The sequence below is a fragment of the Cyprinodon variegatus genome, unplaced genomic scaffold (genome assembly GCF_000732505.1).
Source record: "Cyprinodon variegatus isolate N-32 unplaced genomic scaffold, C_variegatus-1.0 Scaffold161, whole genome shotgun sequence".
Taxonomy (NCBI): Eukaryota; Metazoa; Chordata; class Actinopteri; order Cyprinodontiformes; family Cyprinodontidae; genus Cyprinodon; species Cyprinodon variegatus.
Genome location: NW_015150614.1, coordinates 872646 through 899274, shown reverse-complemented (window position 1 = coordinate 899274; position 26629 = coordinate 872646). Strand labels below are relative to the sequence as shown.

General features: G+C 38.9%; 1 protein-coding gene across 1 annotated transcript; it reads right to left on the bottom strand.

The window, feature by feature from the left end:
* Positions 1-3244: 3244 nt before the first annotated feature.
* Positions 3245-21818, bottom strand: acvr1b (activin A receptor type IB). Its single transcript, XM_015377942.1, has 9 exons — positions 21611-21818; positions 8200-8424; positions 7857-8117; positions 7548-7778; positions 7245-7412; positions 7003-7159; positions 6609-6733; positions 6401-6531; positions 3245-5102 (listed from the first exon to the last, which is right to left on the bottom strand). The coding sequence occupies exons 1-9, from the start codon at positions 21672-21674 to the stop codon at positions 4977-4979; spliced, it is 1488 nt and encodes a 495-aa protein (XP_015233428.1). The 5' UTR covers positions 21675-21818; the 3' UTR covers positions 3245-4976.
* Between the last annotated feature and the right edge of the window lie 4811 nt (positions 21819-26629).

Here is a 26629-nt window from a genome sequence, read left to right as displayed (position 1 = left end):
AGTAAAGTAAAAATATCAGAAAAATCTACTTGAGTACAGTAATGAAGTATTTGTACTTCGTTACTTCCCATCTCTGAATTTAATATATTGAATCTATATAAGGAAGCCCTGCCCAGGTTCATCGTCCTTTATAATTCATGTTTTGTTCTAAAGCAAATGGTTCTCCAGTTAAGAAAAATAAAAAAGATGACTTTACACCTACGACTGTCAAATATTTGGAAGACTGGAAAGATATAAATAACCAAATGGAGCAGTTTTTAAAGTGTTCTAAGACTAAAGATTCTTTATCCAATGCAACACCGTAGAGTTTGGGTTGCCATTCATTTCACAGCATGTAAGAGCAGAAAACTTCGGTTTTGTTGAAATTGGTGCAATAAAGTAGAGCTAAAAGTGCAATCTAAAGAGTCAAAGATTGCTTTAGTAGTTCCAAGAATCGGTCTTAGCGTCTGTTATTCCATGTTCTGTAGAACTGGGAGGAAAGGATACCAACTGCTGTAGTAAGGGAATGTGCTGCAGAGCGGACGGAGCAGAGGCACGGGGTGTCTCAGTGTGCAGAGCCTGAAAAGATGTGTGCTTCTCCATTTTCACCACTAAATGCGCGTTAGAAAAGTCTCTTATCCAGGAAAACAATCAGAGCTACAGAATCAGCTTGTAAGGATTGGTGAGGAAGATGAAGTCATGTAAACAGCATCTAATTAATGGTGCTGCAGATAGGATGTGGCTGTGGGAAGAATCACGTCCCACATCCTCTGCAGATCTAAATGCACCAGAGAATCACTATTGCTCTAATATGTGACTCTGATATAGCATTATATCCCAAAATGTCTCATAAGAGTTCCCATTAAATAATAAAGGATGAATTAAAACAAATTTAGTTAAAAATATGATCACTTCTCTCTATATATTTAAATAAATATAGCTTAAAGTAATTAAGTATTAAGTTAACTTAAGTATTTGTAAGGGGTCACCATTCAGTTGCATAATGTTAGCGGTCATGGGTTGAAAATTTTGGGTACGTTAAAAACCTTTGCAGGAATCCTGTTAGATTTTTTTTTCCCCCTCTCTTAACCTAGTAAAATTAATACAATATGACAATTTTTTACTTGTGATAAGAAACAACCGTTAGTTATATTAAAACCTGTAGTTTTATCTTTGATTTTGACCGCATGATTTTTATGGTTGATTTTTATCTTTGATTTTATTTGCACTGTGTAGCACTTTGAGATTTTTGTTAATGACCACATGATTTTTATGGTTGATTTTTATCTTTGATTTTATTTGCACTGTGTAGCACTTTGAGATTTTTCTTAATGAAAAGTGCGGTACAAATTGGATTTATTATTATTATTATTAGTTATATTTAACCCTTTTGTCAGTGTAAAAAAAAATCCCTGACTTGAGGCGTAATTATGAAAAAAGATGATCCCATTTAGGAAAACTAGATAAATGTTGGCCTTAATTATCTGCTAAAAAAAAAAAAAAAGTTATGTAACTGAACTTGAATATTTTTACCGTTTGGTCATTAAAAACTTTAAACCTAAAAAAGGAAGAAGGGGAAAGTATTTAGGCAACAATGGAGGGCGCTGCCATACTTAATCATTAACTTAAAGCTTTAAAGAAATGTAAATTAGTCCTTAAAAAATATTGGACAGAAAACAATAAAATAAAAAAATAAAAAAATGTTGAATACTTAATACCTCTTACAGTTTTGGAAAATGATAAAAGCAAAATCAAATTCTTTCCCAGATATTTAAAACCTGGACTGCTTGATATAGCGTGTGGAGAACAAAAAAAACAAGCACCTGCTCCTAATCCCCATGTTGGCAAATCAAAACATACTTTGCTGAGAACAGACGATAGATGGATGAAAAAAAAAACAAGATAAAAATAAATGCACACACTAAAACCAGAGCATCTACAAAAAGCAACACTTGACACCATGTAAGAAAAGGAGGAATTTATTGTTTACTGTCTATATACACTTTTGAACTAAATCAGAAAATATCAGCACAACATCATCACTGAAATTTGAAGTTTCACCTATGAACATGAAGATCGGATATCCATGGCAACACACCAAACATGGACAGGAGTGTTTAGACAATTTTGGTTCAACTTGACATCATCATCAACATAATCGGCATTATTCTCCCACTTCAGCTCCCATTTCTATTTTCCGCTACACCTCTATCCATGTTAAACAGTAGCAGCAACATTTCTGGGGTGCAGAGCCAATGAAAATGAAGAGACAAAAAAAAAAAAAAAAAACAAAGAAAATGAACCTGCAGGAGGAGAGGAAACCCTCTACCTCAGTGCAGAGGGCCCAGTGTTTGAGATGGCATGCAAAACAGGTATGGAACATGACACGTGGTTCAGGTGATGGCTTTGACAAACAAACTTAACGCCCTTGTGGACATAACAGTGCAGAGCCCATAGGTGACAAACATCAGTGTAATACTTTCATAGTCTTTTCTGCAGAAGTAGAAGGAAAACATGCAGTTTCACGCTGCGGCACGTCAGTCTGAGGTTCTTCACTACGATCCACATCTACCAGCATGTTGGACGCATTTCATCCATCCGCAGTTTCCTGGTAAAAGAGCCAGTGGCAGTATCAGAGGCTAACACAATGTCTGAATGTATTCCAGTGTCGAAATGAGAGGGAGATTGAGATGTCACCCCGAGTACAAAATGGGTAAATGCAAGGATTAAAAGATCAGTAGTACCACCAATGAGAGAAGTGGGAAAAAAAAAAAAAAAAATCAAACTCCAGCAATTATTAACATCAGTTAGCACAGTTATAAACCCTGCAGGCCTAAAACAAAATATCTGAAAGTACCGTCCAATCAGAATTCAGCGTCTTTCTGCGACACTGGAGCTGAGGCAAAATAAAGGAGAAACAAAACATGATTTATATACAAATAAAATCACATGTACCCATAATCAGTAGTGTCTAGCGTCAAAGAAGAAAAGCCATTATGACCTCTTTACACAAAAGCAATAAAAAAAAAACAAAAAACTCAAAGTTCTTTTCATTGTCATTTCATACGACTCATTTGCTCAGAGTGCACAAAGTCAGCGCCCGTCACCGACTGGGTTAATGGCTACATTCAAACTCAGACTGAGCGTCACGCTAAATGAATGAAATGACCCTTTCATCTCGACGTTTACATTTCCACTCTGGTTTGTTGCATCTCATCTCACAGTGTTCATTAATTTGAAAACAAAAAAACAAAACAAAACTATTAACAAATAAATAAAAACAGTAAAACCCTCCCAACCACAATCCCTGCCTCTTTTCAAACTAAATCCAGGACTGGACCACATCCTGAAAACCCTGCAGGCGTCAGGAAGCTACAGCGGAGTGCAACTACAGCTTCATCTAGATATTTACGTCCACTGTGTGAAGACACAACCTTGTTTTTCTGATTTAGGTTAGTTAGCATTAGCAAAATCATACCTTATTAGCAACACTGAATAATGAAATGTACACATTTCTTCAGTATTTGGTAAAATAACCATCAAACATTTCTGTTTTTTTTTAGGTTTCTCAGTTGCTGAGACTTTGGTTCATTCCTGCTTTTGGAACTAAAACTCTCTCTCACAAATGGGACTGAAATCACGGGGTTCCTGATGTCTAATGCTAAACACACGGCTGTTTCTAATTGGGAGGTATAATAGGGTGGTTGTCTGTCTGGAAGACTTTGTTTCGTTAAGTGCACCAGCCCCTCCTGCAGTAAACCCTGCAGGAGGGACTTTGTACCTGAGTGCTAGTAGCTCTTCTCCTTTATTCTGAAACAATGGCTTCTTCCTCTGAGCATGGTACAGGTAGCAGAGAACAGAATTAAACGCTTTCATCTTCAACCAGCATCTATACGTGCTATTTTATTATTGTTCTGAGGTTGAATTACACATTTTAAACTTTAAATTTCTGAGAAACTGAACTGTCTCCTTCCTGAACCGTTACCTGATCGCTTCCTTCTAGTGTCGGAGCAGATAAAAGGGCCACTTTCAGACATCTAGAAATTCTACCTAAGGATGAAACACAGTTTTTGAGAACAGCAGTCCTGTTCATGATTTCTCTTAGTTGTTTCATGATGTCACACAAGGAAGCAGAGCTTTTAAGGTGCGTCTTAAACTCCATCCATGTAACTTGGGGGAACGTATCATTATCATCAACTAATGCCTCATTATTCCAGTTAAAACACTTTCAATAATGTTAACTAACCTTAAACGGAAAAAGTTTAGTTGGAATTAAAAAAAACAAACTGTCTTTTCATACAGTAGATGCAAACACCTGGATTCATCTGTAATTTTGTTTTTTCACCATATTCAAGTGGGTTAAATGAAGAAATTTTGATGCTGTTCATGCTTAATTTCAAAAGGACAGATTTTTTTTTAACCAAGTTGTATTTTAGAAGACACCGCCTTAGACACATGCTTGCAGTCCAGTCATATTTTACACACAAATGCATAAATAGAAACAGTACTTCAGCCCCTGTTCTCTCCCTCACACGACGACGGTAAGATATTGCAAAACAACCAAAGTGTTATTTCTGAAAAACCCACAACAGAAACCCCTCTGGGAAAACTTTCAGTCGACTGCTGAACCGATCAGAGGTAAAAAATAAAAATAAAACAAACAAAAAAAAGTCACTGTACAGTGATTCCTGCCAGGGTAAATGAAAGGAGGATGAGTGGATGTTATTAACAGTGATAGTGTTGTAGTGTGGCCTGTGGGTTAGAAGGTCGAGGGGAGCAGGGAAGAGACACACGAGTGGGGAAAGGAGAGGGACGGGCGACTTTCAGTAGTTCTGGCTAAAAAGGTGAGGTAGGCCTTGTCACAACTTAGGAGTGTGGCATTAAAACTGGCAGGGTTGTTTTCTTGTTTTTTCTCCATTTGCAGTCTGTCTGTAGTGTTTGTTTCCTATGGGAGTGTGGTCAGGTTGTGCGTCTCTAGCGCCTCGTTTATTCCTCGCTCACATCTTGACGTCCTCCTCCACACTGAGCTGAGACAGAGTCTTCTTTATGCGCAGAGCTGTCAGTCGGGCCGCTCCGTTGGCGTACCAGCACTCCCGCATGATCTTCCCCATCACACGCAGCGACTGCACAGCAGAGGACACACAGGTCACTTTACATCTCATCCCTAATCTGACTTTTCATATTTAGGAAATACATTTTAATTTACTTCTAGGGGTCACAACAAAACAGCAAAACTTTTTAAAGATAATAACCATTAAATCTGTATTATATAAGATCTTATAAAAACAAAGCTTCGGGCTAGTCTTGAAGTGTTTATTTCTTCAACATTTTGAGTTTTTACGGCACTAGTTGCACGTTTCCTGACAGTAGGCTGACAGGAGAGGGGGTTTGAGAGAGAGGGGGGGGGGACATGCGGCAAAGGACCACAGGACTAAGGCCTGCATAAACGGGTCGTGCGCACCACTTCTCCACCTGTGCGCCCAATTACTTCAACATTTTAATCGAAAGCCACTCAGTCTGCACTTTTCTAGCTAATTTCTTAATTCACCTTCAAACAAATTTAGAAAAATTATTTCTACATTTTATTTCTGACCAAAAAGTCAAGGTCTAAAGTAGCTCTGGACTTTGACTAGGCCACACTGACACAGGACTTATGGTCAAATGTTAAGAAGTAAATATTTTCCTGTCATTTTTTTCCCATAAACTCTGCCAGTCTGAAGTCTTTAGCAGCAGTTAAACGGCTTCTTCCAAGAATTTTCCTGCGTTTTGGTAAATCCATTCTCTCATCGACTATGATCAGTTTCCCATGTTGCTAAGAAGAAGCAGAGCCATCACCTATTTTCAAACAGATAGAGTTTTATCGCACAGCCTTTTGCAAGTTATATTTTGGTCTCTTCTGACTGGAGGACATTCTTTTAGGTTTGCTCTCTGCTCCACATGTCTTAGAGAAAACTATAAGCAGGACTTTTTGTAGCTTTTCTTCATGCCACACATCCAAAAAGAAATTTAAAAGCAACACACTGCTGCTTAAACTTCTAAACCCCCTTCCCACTGACCTATATACGGTTCCTTGGTCTGTTTCATTAATCTTTAGGACTCAAACTATTCCGTTATTGAAAGAATTGTCAACTAATCTGGTAACTAAATTAACATACTACTTATGTGCTGTATTTATATTGAGATGAAAGTACATACAGATGTTTTGCCAAATTAATTGTAATCATAAGATATTTGCCACTGTGGACATTACTGTGATAAGCATTAGTAACTAATAGATCAAAGAGCTTTCATCTAAAGGAGATCAGTCAACTTAACCCCTCTTACGTACAGACTAATTAAAACATAGACCAACTATTCTCCTTTACAGCCTCTATCTATGTAGACAGCCTTCATTCAGCTGTCAGGATGCAAACTGAAATACCTCGTAGCTCTGCCACCAGTTGGGAACGTTGGGCCTCAGTTTCTGGTCACAAACCACCTTCCTCATCTCCTCTATGGACGGGTCGGAGGGCACCAGGTCATAGTAGGGTAGCTGGTAGTCCTCATGTATACCTGTACCACAGAGTGAAGAGTTCTGCTGTTTTCTATTTCTGCTCAGGCTCCGTTAATGTCTCCGTTAAAGGGCTTACCTCCTGTGTTGCAGCGGCGTGCGATCTCCCAGTACACTAGGCCCAGCGCATAAATGTCAGCACACTTAAAGGAATCAAAATGTTTCATGTTGATGGTTTCATCCAAGACCTCTGGAGCCATATACCTGGATGGATCCAAAGGGAAACATTTTGGATGATTATAGTTCCTACACAGTTTTTCTTTCAAAATTAAAAACCTTCAAAGAATCAGATAAGTAGATTATATATACATCCATCATGAATGATGGCAACCTTTTTCTTTTACTCTGGGGGGACTTATGGAAGGTTGTATAAATACACCAACTTATTTTGATCCAAGTCTATAAAGAATATAACAGAGACTCAGGAAAGACCTGAAAGATCAACAGTGAGTCATTGAAAGTGAAGGCGTTACCTCTTAGTGCCCACGCGCTGGTTCGGTGCTATATCGATTGTGTCTGTGATGGACTCGTGGCGAACTGCCAGCCCGAGGTCAGCTATAGCACAAGTGCCGTTCTTCTTAACAAGGATATTTTTAGACTTGAGGTCCCGGTGAGCAATGCCTGGCTTACCTGCAGTAGAAATATAGCAAAGGTCAACTTCAGGCTGTTCTGTTTGGACTAATCTGAAAGGGGCTGAGGCGGACGTTATTCTCACCCTGAGTGCCGAGGATCTCCATGTGAAGGTGTGCCAGGCCGCTTGCAGCTGAAAGGGCCAGCTTGATCATGCCCTCGATGGTGACAGAGTAACGGTTCAAGTAGTCAAAAAGAGAGCCATGCTCGTGATAGTCCGACACCAGCCACAGCTGTGTCCATGTGCCGTTGTCTAAGATGAACCAAAACAGGACAAATTAGATTAACGGATAAATTAACTGAGCAAAACAAACCTTAAACAATAGCTATTGTCCTTTTGTTTTTTCAGACTTTACTCAAGACTGTATTACAGTTTAAATGGAAGCACCTTTATTGTCTGCTGCAATGAATCCCAGGATGTTTTCGTGCCGAAGCATGATTGTCTGGTAGATTTCAGCCTCTCTGAACCAGGAGCGCTCCTCTCTGGAAGAGAAGATCTTCACTGCAACATCTCCTCCTCTCCACTTCCCCCTCCACACCTCTCCAAAACGCCCTTTTCCTATTATTTCCTGCAGCACGATAGTTCTGGCCACTGTCCGCTGCACAAACAGGGGCAGCCCTACAGGGGGCAGCATAGACACACATCAGACACATTGTAGAAAGCAACTACAAGGCAGTGTGTCCTGGGTGTACTGACCGGAACCGGATCCTGAGGTGGACATATCATAGATGAGATCTTGCAGCGTTTTGTCCTTGGCCAAGTACAGGTGGTCACAGGAGGGGTCCTCCACTTCCAGCCTCTGTCTGTGGCTGTAGGCTCTCTGATGATACTGGAAGAGGAACACCCCAACCATCAGCAGCACACAGAGGAGGAACACGGGCCCCGCTATGACAGCAACCAGCTCCACTGGCCCCCAGGAGTTCCCCGAGGCCGACCAGTCCGCAGGCTTTGTCGTTGCTATAATGATCAGAAAAGGAGAATGTTTTAATCAAAACCCACCAACTGGAAAGCTGTCATCTATACTGGGATATGGTCGCACCTGGAGCTTTCAGGTCAACACTGTTGCAGTAATCTTCATAGCAGCAGAGAACGTTGAGGTGACCTTCCGCACTCTTACAGTAGATGGGGGGAGCCATTCGGTCAGAGTTGATGCAGTGCCGCATGGGCCCTTCCACCCCCATCTTATCTTTGAACGTTGAAACGGCGCAGGCGCCATCTGTCTCACACTCTCCACCATCACAGTTTGTGCAGTTACAACGTACAGCTGCAGAAAAGGCAGAAACATACATCAATTTTTTTAGATAGAGTCACAACATTCTAGATTTCTAACCGGTTAGCATGATATCATAATTCTGTCATTCTGCAGCTAAGAAAAATTTTTAGATGGAAAATCTGAAACTTGTGGAGAGCTCTTGTGTTGATCTTCTAGCGGTCGACACTGTAAGACATTGATTAGCTGCAGCAGGAGCTGCATTGCATTTGAGAAAGTCTCTGCCAGCTTGGCAAATCTAGCTCAGATTTAAACAACAGAAGTTACCATAACTCTGCAGAAAACAGACGTATTAGAATGTCACAAGATCAATATGAATTCATTCAAGCTCTGGATAAATGGAGGGAATCACTGCATGGATGAGCCATGACTTTATGCAGCTAGAAACCCCTGATGAGGCCTAAAAGTGAGTGTAGTGATGGACTCAGACCTGAACCTTCAAATGCACATAAAGACAATTCTTAAGCTGGGCTTCTATAAACCGGAAGAACAGTAAAAGACTACTATCTCAGCAGAATAATAAAAAAATTTTTTTTTAAACTCATCGCTGAGTTCAACTTCAACCGAATTAATTACTTCAACAGTGTCTTCCCAGGTGTATTAGATGGCTGTGGTTGATCCTGAATGCTGCTGCACCTGTCCTCACTAAATCTAATGCAGCACCTCAACCCCAGTTTTTAAGCCCTGACATTTGCAACTTGTATATCAAAAAGGATATTTTAAAATACATGTTTATAAATCACTAACAGCAACAAATAAATTATGTTTCGGTAAAACTTTTTTTTATTTTTAGCTGGTTCACTTCTGCTATATTATCACCGAGAAGCTGCTCTAAGATCCAGAAAATACTTGTATCATCCTCAAACAAAACAAGCTTAAATACTTTTGAAACTTTAAATATGCCATCCACGTAGAGAAACAGTATAGGTCCCAATACGGACCCCTGTGGAACACCACAAACGATGTCCCGGCATGATGACTGATAGTAGGTTTCATATCTTGACTGCTACTTGACTTCTAAAGCTCACTGGGCTATTTTCAAAACAAAAGGCATACTCATACTTCTTAAGACCTTTCTCAACTTTCATAATGCCTAAACTGCTCATATTGAGATCAACCAACATAAAAGTCATGCAGGATGAAATGGATGGGGGAAAAAATGGAAACTAAACTATGCCATGTCTGAATATGTTAGATAAAAATAGCCTAAAAACAGATGTTTTCATAGAAAACTTCTCACTTTTTGTGTAATGAAGAAAATAATTATAAACTGTAATTACATCTTTAGCAAGTTTAGTAAGCAACTAAGAAGTTATAGATATTTAAACCGCAAAAAAAAAAAAAAATAAGGAAGTGGTCCTTAAGCCTAAAATGTAATGCAGGTTTTGCAGCTCAAGACAATTTCATTCCTGATTTTATTTATTTATTTAGGAGCGTTACAATACAAGGGATGAAAAAATGAAAACCATGTATCACTTTACAATTATTCTTTATTCAAGACATAACATCTCACAAAATTAATTACAATAAATATGAATTATTAGAGTTTGAAGCATAAAATGTGAAAAAGGTAGGAGGTATAATCATTTATCAAGTATATGTACACACTTTTACCAGCAGGGGGCCAAGTCACCCCACCATGAGAATACATGTTACCTAGTGGGGATGTTCACTTGTGGGCATTTTGTGATGTGTAGATCATAATCATCATCATCAGCAGCAGCAGCAGCAGCCAGACGGCCCCAGCGGCCCTGAAATCAGATCTCTCACTGCAGATGAACCCAAACACATAGAGTGGAGACACACCCGCCCAGAGGGACACAAAGTGAAACCCAACAAGGGGAGAGAGAGCACCTCGGCCAAATCCCAGACGCAGCAGAAGGTCTTTACTGTGGAACATAAAGCCGACTGTTGAAACTGAACAGAAGAGTTCAGGTAAATGCAAAATTCCCCTGCAGAGGTACCAGTGAACAGGGACACAGTGGATCTATTGCCACGGTAAACCTAAGGTGGTCCATGCACACACTGTGAAATCAGTGCTAGAGAGTCTGCAACATCTAAGGCAGAAAAACTGTTTTCTGAGGTTCCCAGCCGGCTAACAGCCACAAACTGATTAGATTTGGAGAGCAATGTGATTCTGAATCATGGCACACATGCTTCTCATTTCTGTAAGGTCAACACAAAGGGCTTCCTCCAAATAAATTTGCTACTTCACTGCAAAGAAAAGCCCACTAACGGGAAGGTATGAGTAACCTTTTCTCTTAAAACATGGTAAAACACAATTACAGGCCCAGAGAGATACTTGGTAGAAGTAAAGGCATGCCTTAAGTCACTGCATTTTAAACGATCCCCAAAACAACACAGGACAATCCAAAAAGAGGAGAGGAATTTCAATCTTTATTCTCCAACAAAAACAGGACTCAGTTGGTGTGATGGCTCACAATATCTGGCCTAGAGGGAATAACCAGGGTTCAAGAGCAGCAGGACACCACTAATCCTGTGTTTATATCTTTGGCTAGATGAGCTCATTGATGTTCCCTTTGAACCAACTTTGTCTGTACAAAAAGGTGTTGGTAGATGTTATTAGCCTTTAGGAACATAATTAGGCAGGTATGGACTGGTTTCTAGTATCAAGATGTAGTATGGTTTTAAAATTATAGCTCCAAAAAAATACCATACGAAGTTTAACTGTTCCATCTGAGATTACACCAAAATATGCCTCAATTACACTACCCCTCTGAAACCGATTCGTGCAGAGTTCGGACCAAGCTTGGATCAGGTAACCATGCCGAACTTGGTTCTTACGACCATTTATACATCAATCTAGCACGGTTCCTCGCCTCCTAGCTCTCAAGGCATGAATAACGCAAACTAGGGCTGGGCGATATAGAAAAAAAGCTTATCGATAAAAAAAAATGCATATTGATCGATATCGATAATTATTGAAAAGATTTGAAACCATATTTTATGTGCAGCTCTGCCTGGACTTTTTATAATATTGCTAAATGATTTAATTTTAATAAAAAACACAAACACAGACTTCGAATTAAATCTTTATTTAACCAACTTTTTTAACCATAACAGAATTGTTTTAAAGAAAAATAACTTAATAGACCTGAGTTATGTTATTAAATACTGACAAAGAATAAACTAAAGTGACCAGAAAAGTGACCAAAATAAATATAACAAATAAATAAATGCCCCCCCACCGCCGCTGCCGCCGCCGCCCCCGTTTCCTGCTTTAACCTGAGTTATCACTTTGAAGTTTCTGGCCCCTCAGCATTTTTATCTCAATTGTTAGAACTACGTGGGAAACTGCCCAGAACTGAAAATATATATATATTTTCCGAAGATTCCTCGGAGGAGAGCCGCACCGGGGCCTAAACAGCTCGTACTCCTGCGGCTGTGAGCGGCTGAGATGAAAAAAAAAAAGTTGGTTTCGTTATCAGACTGGTTTTCACTGGTTCCCGACACATTTTCTAGATGACTGTGGTTTGTTTTTGGTCCGACTTGCCATGACCGAAATACTGCCAAACTGCCGAACTACAAAAACCTTTCTTTGAAACAATTTCCTCCGCCTCTCCTTGCTGCATCTTCATGTGCTCTGTGTTGTGGTTTGAGAGGGCGGCGCTTGGTGACGGCGTGCCTGGGTCCGCGATTGTGATTGGTTGGGAGGAAGCAGTGACTAGCATAAACCTACATGCTAGGCTACAATGAGAAGGAAGGAAAACTACGTTTCTTCGTCTATCGATCGATATATATTGTTATTGAATTATCGCCCAGCCATGACGCAAACAAAAATGGCGGAGCCCACAACATTCAGGAACTTATGTGCTTGAAAAGCATCCTCCACCCAAATTTCAATGACAGCCTTGGTCTCTGCATAATCACAGGTGGCACCACGCTCTTTTGATGCCTTTTATTGTTAATGGGCTGAGAAGAAATACGTTTTGTGAACAGATGAAGAGATCTGTGAATTGCAAAGCTGGACACCCCAGAAAACCTGAGAAATTATTCAGCTGATTGTAAACAGAAGATGATGCGGTTTGCTCATGCGCTCTTTGTTATCAGAGATCCGAGCTACAACTGAAATATGCTGAGCCTACTGTTGTAATTAGGAGCGGTTCGGTTGTGTCTGGCACGGTCCAGTTCAATTGCTTTCCATTTACACTCAACAGTCATAACGGTTAGCGTGCTCAGACTGTTCTCGGCACAGATTCAAAAAGGCTAGTGTAAATGGGGCTTAAAATATATGGTTTTGATCAATTGTATCTGAAATCCAGAAATTCATTATTGGACCATAGAACAACACAGCACTGCCCCTTCCCCACCCGTTGCTGCCAATGCAGGCCACCTGTTTGGGTTTTTCACAACCTAAAGTATTTCCAGTCACAATGTAGCCTTAAACCTCCCATTAAGTGTCTTTAAAACATGAATTTAGCAAACAATGAGTGGAATTTCAGTAGCTGACTGCAGATAGACTGACTAGTAAACCAGCTAATATCTATTTACTAGAAATGCCTCGCTCTATAAGGAGCAAAATTCTCCCAATTAAGGCCTTGAACTACAACTAAATCTAACATGTTGTATGATTGTAGCTGCAGAAGGAGTGATTGATACCTTAAATGCCGTCACACACCCTCAGCTTAGATTTTGAGGAACTTAACGAAAAGCATGAAGCCTTGTAGCTTTTAGCCTCTGGCAAAAACTTGCACATATTCCTGAGGTTGAACATTTTTTTAACCAAACCCGATTGTGTCATCATCCAATAACTAAACCGGCAGAGGAGTGGTTTCCTCTATGGTAACCTCTCAGAGGAGAATGTGACCGGTCTGATGCAGTGCGTTTGCTGATGTGCCCGTGCTTGTTCGCTGATAGTGCCTGGAAACGTGAACCATGGGAGAAAGGTTTCGTAATATTTCTCCTGTGCTGAGCAATAGTTTGTGTTTATGAGAGTGAATGTTATTATTTAGGCAGTTAAGTGGGAAACGTGCAGTAGCTCCCACCTTAGTGGGACCAGAGTAGGTGAAGTTTGCATGTGGATGGAATTTCCTGCAGTTTACGTAGGAGGGCAGGCTGCAGCTGATAATAGCTGAAAAACAAGTCATGTCACTGTAATTCCCAAAACCGTTTAAACAGAACCTATCACAGCAGTGCATGTTTATTATAAAAGGACTTGGCAGTCTTCTTTCTCTTTCACTGGTTTTCTGTGCGATACATTAATCATTTACAACTGCATTCACATACAAAGCATTTGATCAATCAACCCCCCAGAGCATTATATTAAAAAGAAAAAGAAACTTGGCTTTGTGAGTAAACATTTCTCTTTAAAAGACTCATTAAAGCAAACAGCTGTCAGTTTCACTGCATGCAGCTCATCTGAAACACATGGCACCCATATACAGCTATAAATTATCTGCATGGATCTCAGGGGAGCAACAAGCTCTGATCCAAACGGTCCGCACGTCTATCACGCAGAGACATTGTGGTGAGACAAATTGTTCCCAGGCATGTAGACAGAAGCTCAGAAAGAAAACCAAAAGTGGCTAAAACATGCACTACTTCCTGAACAGACCATGGATGGCTTGTGGTTTACCAAGATTTGGGTTTGTGGAAAACCGTTTTTTTCTCTTCCCCTTCTCTCTTCCTATAAGACCTTTGGTGTGATTAAACCATAGTAGTCTACATCCAAACTAAAAATCACACCGGCAATACCATAGTTGGCCTTTCTGGAAACAAAAAAACAAAAAAACAAAAAAAAAACACCTGATGTCTGTTTGGGGATGGAAATACTGTTAGGTTTCTGACAAATAGAATTAACTTAAAAAAAAATAAAAAAGTTTCACAAGCTGGACAGAGTGAACAAATCTGATGGATCAGCTGGCCAGAAACTAAAAATGTGATAATTTCCATTTCTCTCCATCCTACTAAATGGCTACCCTACACCTGTAAGAACTTCCTTCAGTGTGGAAGCTGTTACTGCAGGAAGATGAGTCAATGTCAGACATTTTCCATATGAGAGGATTCTTATAAAATTAACTATGAGGAAGCACTAAAAAAAGGAACAAATATAAGGCTGTTGCCATAAAATAAAATGTTCAATTTCCTTGCTGTGGCCCATCTCCCTCAAGACACATTCCAGATTTAACCAAGTTAAACACATATCAGCCTCATACAAAGCAAAAGGGTGAATATCTGCTATTGTATGTGTCTATCTCTAGTCTCGAGGCATCTTTGTAAAAAACTAAACTGCCCAGTCAGGTTCTCCACACGGTATGCCCGAAATGTCGAGAGAGGACACACAAAAACGAACATCACCAATTCCATTGTTTGCTATGGAGATGATATATTTTTAGCAGACAACTTTTTTGTGCTATTTTTCTTCAACTGAAACGGCAGGCCATATCGTCTACAGTAAAGGTGTCTCTTTAGTTCCAAAAATGCTCTCAGGTTCAGTGAGTTTTCTTTATTTTTTTGTCAGGCATGAACTAAATGCATGTCAAACTGCTCCGAGCCTTTATTTGGAAATCTAGGTTTATAATAGGGGCCTGCTCTACAGGGCCTGCACATCGATTTATGTCTAAAAAAGGATGCTAATGAATGTTTATTCTTTTACGGGTTTGCCATTATCCATTTTAAAACGATCCTGAAATCATAATTAACTACAGAGATGTGAAACCGAGCGCTCTCTCAGACCCACACCGTGTGCCGTTGCCTCTGGTCATAATAAAACAATGACACATGGAGAGAAGCTTCTAAAAGTCTCTGCATTAAGCTACAATTAAATAATGAATTAAATATTTAGCACAGAGCAGGAAGTTAAAAGCTTCTCTTATCAAATATTAAGATATAAACATGTTTTTTAAAACCAATGGATCATATTTGGGTCAATTTGAAATGTCAAAATAGTTAAGACTGTGTGTCATAAACAAATCATAAAAAGACCTGGTGGAGCTCCAGCATCCATGACTGTGGCACACTGTTTGCACAGTGCTCTGCATATTTCACCAGATTGAGCACAGGAGTGTTACAAACTTTCAGTGGAAAGCCCCCTTTCTTTGGACTAAAACTTAGATCTGAGCAGACATCAGGTACGTGTGGCTTCGGTGAACCCTGCTCTCATATTCACATAACTGGTGGTCTTTTACACTGGTCCTTTGTGTGGAGATTAAGGCGACATGAGGAGGGATTGGACTGGCCCGGCAGGAACAAAAACCAAGAGTGGGAGGGTGGTGTAACGCTGAGGGGGGACGCAGCGGACAGACTGGGGTTACCAGCAACAAACCTTGCTGTTTGGGGGTTGCTCTGAGCCAGACAGACAGGATGGGGGGGCTGGTCTCCATTTGGGCAGGATAATACATAGTAGGAGGGAGAAAAGGGGGAACGGTCTGGACCCCCCCTCCAGCTACTATTGAGGTCTGCCCAAATGACCAGCTGCGACTGTCATTAAAACCCAGTCTAGACTTTGACTTACAGGAGAGAGCAGGAAAAGGGGACCATGGAGGAAAACAAGGAGATCAGAGCACAACCCCCATTCCTTTGAGCTGCTAGTGTGGAGTTCCTATCATTCCGTTCGTGTTGAGGCAGGAAACGGCAGACGTGACAAGAAAAGGATTAATAAAACATTACATAAACATCATTCTTGTTACTGACACAGAGAAAATAAATCCAGAGCAGAGACCCGTTCTGAGCAGTTTCACTCATTCACCTCAGGGATGGCGTTTCTCTGCTGTCCAGAGTTTACTCACGCAGAACATTCCTGACAAAACACCAGAGGTTTTGGGAGAAAGGGAACATCAGAGTCTGGTGAGGATGCACAGAACTTCCCTCGGCGACTGACAGCAGGTTACACAAACACACAGTCTGAGGCAGAAAGCATGTGCTTGTGTACGGGGAGGAGAGCACCATTACCAAAATGCACTGGCTGAAATTAGATCCATACAGATACCAGACTGAGAGCTGATCAAGACATGCAGACGCCACCAGACAGTGTGAGTGCAACATACACACACAGTAAAACACACAGCCTCGCACACCGCAACTGTGCCCTAATCAATGCAAGGGGAAGGAGGAAAGTCATTACCTTTGTCTGCATCTCAGGGTCAGATTACCGATCTGATTCTAAAGTGAATTCTCTAGGGCTGAAGCTGCTCCTACCCTCCCTACCAACCCACACCCTGCAGGCTACGTCCCATCCTGTGTGTCTGTCCTCCTGGATGGGATCAAAGAGTGCTTCTGGACCGTCTGGAGGCACTTACATTGATCAAAGTTACATTTATAATGCCACAGCACATTGAATCAATGCATTTAACGAAAAGAAAAAATCTAACTTGAAGCTGCTTCGTTACATCATAAAAAAATATTGCTCAAAAGTAACATGATTATAGTTGCATGGAAACCAACTCCAGATACTTAATGTGATTCAAAGAGATTGGAACTAATAAATCAGAAACGGACCAATCAGATTTTTCTTTGGGGCACAATAATGGATAGGAGCAAGAACAGATGGCAGGTTCTTGCATGTATGTAGGAGCCATGTCATCACACAGAAAGTGAAAGAATTAAATATCCCAATAGATATCCCAATTTATGTCTTTGATGCTCTACCTGATTTTTAATCAAACAAAATACGGTACAACTCGGATGGTAAATGCTGATGGTTCTTAAAGAAGACTTTTGTGAAATTAAACCAAGTGAAAATAAAACTTTTCCACTTGAGAAGTGCTGGATATAACATATTTGACAGATGAAAAAGATTTTTATCTGAAATGCAAAGTGCTCACCCTTTTTTTTCCTATTTCTGTTTTGAAATAACTGCTGCTCAAGGTGGGTTGCTTTGAAAGCTAAGGGCACCTTTTAGAGTCTCGACACTCTAGTTAATGAGGAATCTATAACTAACTTAGTTGACAGTTACATCTCTGGACCCCAAATTCACCAACCCGATCAATCAAAATATTGGTCAAATTTCTATCTCTGCTCAATTTATCAGTTCATCACTAACCACACCTACATTTAACTAGGAGGTTTAGCATGAACTTTAGACCCCTAGATAGTTTTATAGTCTAAGCAACAAACAGAGACTCACAATAAACTGAGACACACCCATCAGGTCTTCATGGCTAAAATTAAATTCTGTTTCACTTACATAAATGTTCCAAAACATTGGCAATGGAAGATGATTGAAATAAATTCAACATTAATAAAAAAAGGAAATACTTTATAAAGACAAAAAAAATGCTCAACTATATAAACTGTATAAACTATCAAATATACCTAAATCTTGAGCATAACTTTCCTGATAGCTTCAGTCACAGCAATCAACAGGGGGTCCTTCACAGGAAAGTGTTGGGGAAAAAAAAAAAAAAAAGACTTTAAAGACCAGACTGCACACATTCCGAGAAAAAAATTATACAGCAAAGGCACATCTAATCTTAATGCCAACAGCATGTAGGAAAAACAGATCTAACACCTCAACAAGCAGACACATTACAGAAAACAGGTTTTAGGTTTGGCATACCAACTGCACCAACACCAACATTAACAGCTAGAAAATCCATAAGAACCTGAACTGACAGCCAAATATCACTTTTATATGTTGGATCCCTCTCTTTTACGTCCTTTGCATGTAAAAACTAAAGATCCAAAGTGGGTGTTCTCAGATTGGTGGTAAATCCCTTGTGGTTGAACATCAATAATGGCAGAGCAGGGTCAGAAAGAGGCTATGCTGTCTGCTTTAGCAATTAGGCCTCTCTGCCTCCAGGCCGGTCAAGGTCATTAACAATACTGGTGATTATCAAGTGAAAACCAAACCACCCCAATACTGGAACTGACCCTGACTGGCTCTGGGCCACATTCTAAAGAAATGTTGGTAAACACAGACCACTAAGGGTAAGATGTTTGAGCCAGAGGAGACCAATCTTGGCTTTCAGATGCTTACCTATAAAACCAAAAACTAATTCTCTTAGCAGTGACCTCATGGGCAGGCATGCACACGTTCTATTTGACAACTAATCCAACACAGGCTCCTAAACATTACATTCAGCCTGAAATAGCACCTGTTTGTGAGCTAACCCACAATGATTTACAGAGAAACGCACTAATGAATTACACGACTCTGGAATAGTAGGGCTAACTATGAGTGCAGAGTTCAACAGATAGCAGAGAACCTTTCGACATGGAGGGTTTGTGTTACCCAGCACACTGAAGGAAACAGAAATCTTCAAGTTAAAGTGCATATGAAAACCAGACAAAGGACAGGACCTCCTTTTTTTGTATGAGCCAGAAAACAGAGAGAAAAGGAGGGACCCACCCTGCCTCACAGCACTGCAGCTGACGGCACATATCACATTGCCTCTGTGTTCAGTTCACACAGACTTGACTGTGTCACGCAGACGCGTATTCACACAACACCAGAGGTTGCTAATCCGTACGAAGTCAACAACACTTAACAAATTTACCTAACCTGTGAGAGAAACCAAATGTGTTGGGTAGAATCACTTTACCAGGACTAAAATATTAACTTCTACTGTGATAACATTTTTTTGGGAGCCTTTTCATGAAAGAATCCATTACAAGGTATGAAAATTGCAATTTGCAGATCCCTTCAAAGAAGAACCTAACCATCAACCAGACTGATTTTCTCTCTTTAACTCACCTCAACACAATTACCCTCACTCAGTATTGTGAAAGGCTGGGGGAGGCTGGCCAAGCAGGCCACGTAGGTGTGATAATTTCCTTTAAGTCAAAACCGTCCTGTGCTGCACCCTTATCTACCTGAGCGGGGGAGGAATAGTTTTATGATTCTTGCTGGGATGACTCAACCAACATTAGCTTTGAAAGGTGACAACATAGCGTGGCTGATTTTGACAGGTTGTTTTTTTTTTTCTTTGGTGTTGTTGCCAAATGAATCTACTCAATGACAAGCTGAAACGAAGCATGTGCTGGTCAAGACATACCACGGCTAGAAAAGGCTGCTACCACACCCGCACTTCATAGGCATCTGTTTAGGTATACTTCATTTTTAAAGTGCTTACATGGGAGATAAATCATTTAAAGTTCAAATATTCAGAATAGCAAAGCATCCCCAACCCTTCTCTGCTAATTGCTGCACACTCCTGGTCGGTTGCCTTTAAAAAGGCTCCTAGACTTTTCCAATCTATGAAAGATGAATTTCGACCGACTAAAGTAGAGATCTACCATTACAGAGTTGTTGAGGCAAAAGCAGGTACTGATTAATTTTATGCTCATTTAATTGATTCCCAATTTGTGTTGCTGATATTGCTTTCCTCTTCTTCCATTTACATGATTTAAAAAAGTCCCAGAAATAAGTGTTACACAAGCATAATAAAATAAACATTTATTAACCAATTAAAGAAAACATTAACAATAGATAGCACATGGAGGGAGCGGCAATGTATGAGTTCTCAAGGCATTACTGCTGTAACTGCTAACACAAGCACATATTAACCAATACAAGAAACATAACCACAAATACCGCTAAAAATATCCTTCTCTGAGCTAAAAGCATACTAAAGCAGCATAAACTAACAAAGCAAAACTTTCGTAAGGCAGTAATTAAGCCAGACTTGTATAAAAGTAGCATGCTTTCTAACTAGACAGTGCTACAATTGCTACTGTGTGCACCACCTACCAGGTCGCTATTTGCTTTTCCAAGTTAGTGTTGAGAATTTCTAATATTATATTAACACATAAACAAATGCTCTTAAATTTTTTTGGTGTGGACAATTGCTGAAATAGCCAGAGAAAACGTCAGTTTCCATATAAAAACTTAAATAGCTTTCTTATCTTGCTTTCAAAACTGAGCAACAGTTTTAACACTGAAAAAGGTTTCAAGCTGAAGCTCAGCTTGGTGCAAAGAGAAGGTTTATATCCAAATTTATAAAAGATCAAATCCCCATTTTTGAGTCAAGAATTACATTTTAGCAGAAAGAAATATATATAATGATAATAATAATAATGAGGAAGTTATAGTTATTTTTTAAGCCTAATGTAATCTTGTGAAAAATTGGCTATTTTTCACATCAATGTTTTTGTCATTGTTAAATAATTTCTATCCTCATAAAAATGGCAAAAACATACACCAGATTCAGCCAATAAACCTGCTTACTTTAAACCCAATGCAAAACACAGTTTATTTCAGAATTAGATAAAGTAGTTATGAAAATCCAAATGGCTGAATTGTTGTCCTTATCAGCTTAACAAAATAAAAATAAAAAACATATGCCTTTTTTGCAGCATAGGCCAACAAACAAGGCAATATGCAAATGATCTAAAGGAAATCTGGAGTTTAGATTGAAATAAAATACTACACAGCTGTCCTGTGTGGTTGGCATCAGCTGCTCCATCATTATGCAGAGGGGGATTCAGACTAGAATACCCAAAAGGCGTCTGAAAAGACCCCAGACTCCACATTTCCATCACAATGAACCCAAATTCAACTCTGACTTCTGTCTGAGCATTTCCACTCATTCAGGACCCCCAAACTCCCCCATCTAATACCAAAAACAGTGTCCTCCTTTAATGGATGTGTGCTTTCTAACTTGTAAACAAGCTCTACCATAACAGCACTTTACCACTCCAGGTATATTTATCCAACAGGCCTTGCTTTACTCTCTGTTCAAAGCAACATGCTGATAAACAGATATTTAAAAGAAGGTGTTTAGAAAGTAACGCTGCTCATAAAAGGGGCAGAGAAAAAAAAGTTATTTGCCATCTCTATTAACGCTGACAATATAAGATAACTCAGTTTATTAGTAATGTATGTGATACAAGGAGCATTATTATTAACATTAGTCAACTTCTGATAGTGGGCTAGCAAAGGTTAGCTGGCGCCTCGACACAAAACACAGCTCCACCATGTTGTTATTATGGTTTATGCAGCCGCTGCGTGTTCATTGCTGACTAATTTCATTTTACAAGTCGATTTAAATCACAGTAAATATAAAATATGCTAAGAGCACATCATAGGGGGGATTTGGTCATGTCGAGCAAAGCAACCGTTGATTTAGAGGTCGGCGCTAGCCAGACACGGCTACCGAGCTAGCTTAAATCCCAGATACACAGAGCGCCATGACGATCATCAGCGACAGCAGGCAGTGCCCAGTTCAGGAGGAAAAAAAAAAAAAACAGAGCGAGACAAAAGCCGAAGAGGTGCACTCACCGTCACCGACGGCCGCCAGCCCGAGCAGGGCCAGCAGCGTTAGGGCCTTTAGTCTTAGAGCCATGGCTGCTGAATTCCCATGTCTAGCGCGAGGAAAAGCACCCGAAGTGTGTCGTTATCAACACGGTGAGAGCTGAAACACAACCACAGTCCGACCGCACACACCACACCGCCAGATAGCAGCCAGCCAGCCCGCCTGTGACGTCTTTAAAGGGGGAGGGCTGCGCTGGACGTCCCCCCCTCCCCTCCTCTCTCTGCCGCCAGGGTCACTGCTGCTTGTGTGAGTTTATTTAGGGGTGAAATACAACAGGCTGAATTACAGACCTCCAAGTCTCACAATTATGGAGCGAGAGTGATTTTTCCTGCGCCTTTCTTATAAACAAGCGAAATCGAAAACTTGCGCGTGGGTTAATTTTTCCTGTCTGGGTCATGATTCAGTCTCAAACTGATGTCAGCTTTCTTCTAAATGCCATGAGAAAAAAAAAATCTTGCTTTACAGTTGAACAAAAAAATCAATCATGAATTAGTATGTTAGAAAGTACTTTTATCTATGCTTTTATTTACAGCAAGAAAAGCAGGGGCGAAGCTAGATGGGGGGCCAGGGGTGGCCATGCCCACCCTTACCCAATCATTGGCCACCCCTACCATTTTTTTCCTCTAATACAGATTGTGGCAGCAGTAATGCTTTCAAGTGGAATATAAAAAAAAATGTTTTGTGGTTAATTATATACATCAATATACTAACATCAAGATGATAAGTACAGAATTCATGCTCTTTTCAGAACTAGATTTTGTCTTACACCTGCAAGTCATCTAGGAATCTTCGGTGAAATCAAAGATAAATATCAATTTTAATAAAAAAAAAAACCAAATAATCAATTTATGTAGATACTAGTGCTTTTAAATATCAATTTTATGCAGAATGTTTATTGATACAAGTAGGTAATGACAATGATGATTGATTTACCCTGTAGAATTCAAAACTGAGTTTTATTCACCATACTTTTTATGGATGTTTAAATATATGCATCTATTTCTTAGAAAATATGGATGTTTTGCTCGTTAATTTTCCTGTTGGAACAGTACAGATTGACCCTAAGGTTCTGGTGCCTATCTGTTTTCGGCCACCCTTAAAAAAAAATTTCTGGCTACGCCTCTGAGTGTGAACTGTGACAAATATGGGGGGGAAAAATATTGGATGGTGTTGAATCATTTGTGTATTAGGAGCAACCTATTAAATTGAACTTGTTTTCCTTTCTCATCTTTCCTATCTCTATTGTGTGTTTTATCATCACACTATCTCCCTTTCACCCCTAAATCGTATGGCTGCAAATTCTTTCTTTTTTTTTTTCACAATTATTATTTTGTATTTCCTATGACAGTTTTAGGCCATGTATTCCCTTTTCTGGGATATGTCCTATTTCTATTAAATACAAGAAAGATCCATCTCTACTTGGATCTTTTGTTCCATTAATAAATTGTTGGTTAGTTTAATATGAATTCAGAAATTGAAAGCATCTGAAAATACCTTAATACAAAAAATATAGTTAAAATAAAAGAAAATCAAATAAAATGTCATTGTTTTTTATTATTGTCTTGCATATTTTGAACATCTGGACTGTGTAGTTTCTAGGCAGGCACTATTGTGGGAAAATTCATTAATAAGATCAAAGTTGTGTGACATAAAGATATTTATCAGTGAAAAAAAAGGAAAAAAACATATATAGAGAGAGAGAAAAGCAAAAAAAAAAGACATTCATCAATTCATAAAACTCTCTATAGCCAACTAATTTATCCTGCTTTTCAAAGTTTATCCTATTAGTTCAAACAGGTGTTTACCAGATAGAGTGTGTATTTTTGGAGCATCAATTCCAAACAAGGACAGCATTGTCAGTGTAGGAGGATTGCGTGCTTTATAAAGATTTAAAGCCACAGTGACGATTTCCAGGTGATACATGACACAGTTGTCCAATGCAAATAGAAGAACTGAGAGAAAGTGACACATTTCTGCTGCGTAGGATGAAGTATAAAGGAGAAAAACCGAAACAGCAACCTAAGATATGACTTCCTGTGTTGTTTCGCACTAGATACACAAAATTATGTACATCAAATATTCTGTAAAGCTCTAATCTCTAACTATCTGATCTTTTCACGTGTTTTACATAAGAAGATTCTTTTTTTTCTTTTGTTGCTTATCTCAAATCATAAGTTTCATAAGTTAGGTCTTGTTTCATTCATTGTTTTCTTTTTTTCTCTCTTTTTTTTCGCTCTACCCCAGATTAATATATTCATTCCCATCTGTGAATGCGTCACGTTAAAACGATGTTAGGCTGTGACCAGATGCTCATTGTTTCTCTCCATCACCTGGCCTCCTGTTGCCACTCTAAATGATCTATAGGACCTATATGATGATCTATACATGTTGTAACAAATCATCACAAACTGTCCTGAGATGTTTAGGGAAATTCAGTATTACCTAGTATGTATCTAGTATGTAGTATGCTTACTAGAGTTTTTATTTGCAAAGAGTGAACTAAAAAGTGGTCTGACCTGAGTGGTCGAATTCTGATGGCATGGTGGTGGCAGCATAATGCTGTGGGTATGCTTTTCATCAGTATAATTAAGGAAGCTGGTGAGATTCGATGGGAAAAAGATATACCTGGCATTTCACCTTCCAACGGGACAATGACGAGACTGTTCAAAAATACATGCCACACATTTCAACCTTTTAGATGTAATTGAATGTAAACATGTATAAATCCCTCTTTACAATTATTTACTTCTTAACTTTGATCTATCACCTACAATCCATATAAAGTAAACAACATTTTTAGGTTGTAACATGACAATATATGAAAAATTGAGGGGTATAAATAGTTTTGCTGCTCACTGTGTCCACTGGCCCAGTTCTGTCTGCATGGTCTTGTCTAGTTTCAGATAATTTTTTTCCCATTTGAATTTTTTTATTTTCACTCTTCTATAGTGCATAAAGACACCCTGAGCTTTACCAAATCACTGAATATAATCTCTGTTAAAAAACAAAAAAGAAAAGAAGCAGGAAAAACAAGGAGGGGAATGAGAGCCAGCGTAGAGGCACAGCTTTCTGTACGTTAACATGGAGAGTTTGGACCCTCTTATATCTAATAGCCCCCCCGCCCCATCTACAGTGTTAAAAATAACTCACTGAGCAGACAGACTGGGAGTATTATCTCTCTGAAGGTTTATTTAACATTCACCAGACAACATTTACACACACAAACCCACGGATAACAAGAGTGAAACCAGTACTACTAAGGCAGAAAGACAATCTCGCAGATGTGACACAGCTGATATTAATAATCTTCATTACATCCGTTGTAACATCCTTAAGGGCTCCACAGAATTGTGCGGGTCCTTGCTTTAGTTGGTTGCTTTTTTTATTTCTCTTTTTATGCAGTTTACTATCAGAGGCCCCCATTTTTTCCGTATATGGGAAAAAAAGATAAGCAATGAGATGAAATAACGACCCAGATGTAGACTTTAGATACAGATAAAACCACAAAGAAATTTTCCATTTAAATATTTATTTATTCTTGGAAGAAATATATTCTTCTTTAAAATGAATTAAATTTTTTAAGCTGTTAGGATGCCGCTCTGTCAAGCCTCACAGTAAAACAAACGGGTATGCAAGATCTTTTATACCAACAGACATTCGACTTCTAAACTCTCTGTAGAGTGGCTGTTTATTAAATTGTGATGACTTTCACTATTTTTTGTATTTTTATTGTCGATTTTGATCACCAAGCTCCCTTTTCATAGTTTCTTTTAATCACTTCTATTTTTACATTTTCTAAAAATATGTTTATTTTTGTTTGTCTCTTTAGTTGCTCAAACAAATTTGCTTTTCAAGCAATTTCGAGGAAAGTATATTTTCCATTTCCATGAATCCTTCATTTTTCTAGATTCTGCAATATTCTGATTTCTAAGGATTCAAGAATATGGGGCAGGTTTATAGCAAAACATCACAAATAATATCAAAGAATAGTAATATTATCTATGATAATTTTTAGATGTTATCTTTACAAGATAGTAGTTTTTAGATTTGTCAATTGCATTTTATTTATTAGAAATTTTAGTCTTAAGTTGCACAATTTGACATATGATGTTTGCAATATGAAATTGTAATATTTTCTATCAATGAATAACTTTAATTAAATCATTTCAGTGAGTTACACTTCTACTGGAGTAAAAGTGGAATTTCCAAATCTAGTAATGAATTCTTTGCACATTTGTATATAAAAAAAGAAACTCCTCTGTCAAAATCAGTTAGCTTTTATGTAAAATACATTTTTGGAGATAATGTAGTTCAAGCTCGATGCATGAAACAAACAACCAAACCTCACTTTTAGGCCGAGAAGAAACATGAATTCTTCCATGTTTTATCTCTGATTCCCCCTGCTGGTCAAAAACAGAACAACAAGCACTAGTTTATTTACAAAATACAAAGCTTTATTAAAGGTTTACAACATTGCATGTCATTGTGTGATTTGCTACATTGACCATAGTGGTTGTGATGGTACATTTAAGGTTTACAGAAGCAATACAAAATGAATTTTAAAAAATGCGATAAAAAATGTGTATAAAATGTGCTTTAATAAAGAAAATAACATCTCTTGAAATATATTTACACTTATCAATATTGTAAATAACCACTGAATCCCTACAAGCGTCAATTCTTTTAAAATATGTACAACTTAATAATTCAGTCTGTTTAATAAATGCATGTATAACTTAAGTTGAACATCTTATACATGTTCTAAGAATGTTGTTGACAAAGTCAAACTTTTGTGCTGTTATAATGGAGTCATTGTGGAAAGTCCATTTTAAAAGGTGTGAGTAATTGGGCCAAAATTTCTTATCCCGTAATGATGAGTAAAGAAATTCCCTTTATGACCTCCTGCTTGGAGAACTGTTATAAATTAGCTGTTGCAACCCCCCGCAAAACATTAGCTGTAGTTAAGTGCTCATGGAAACATCTGT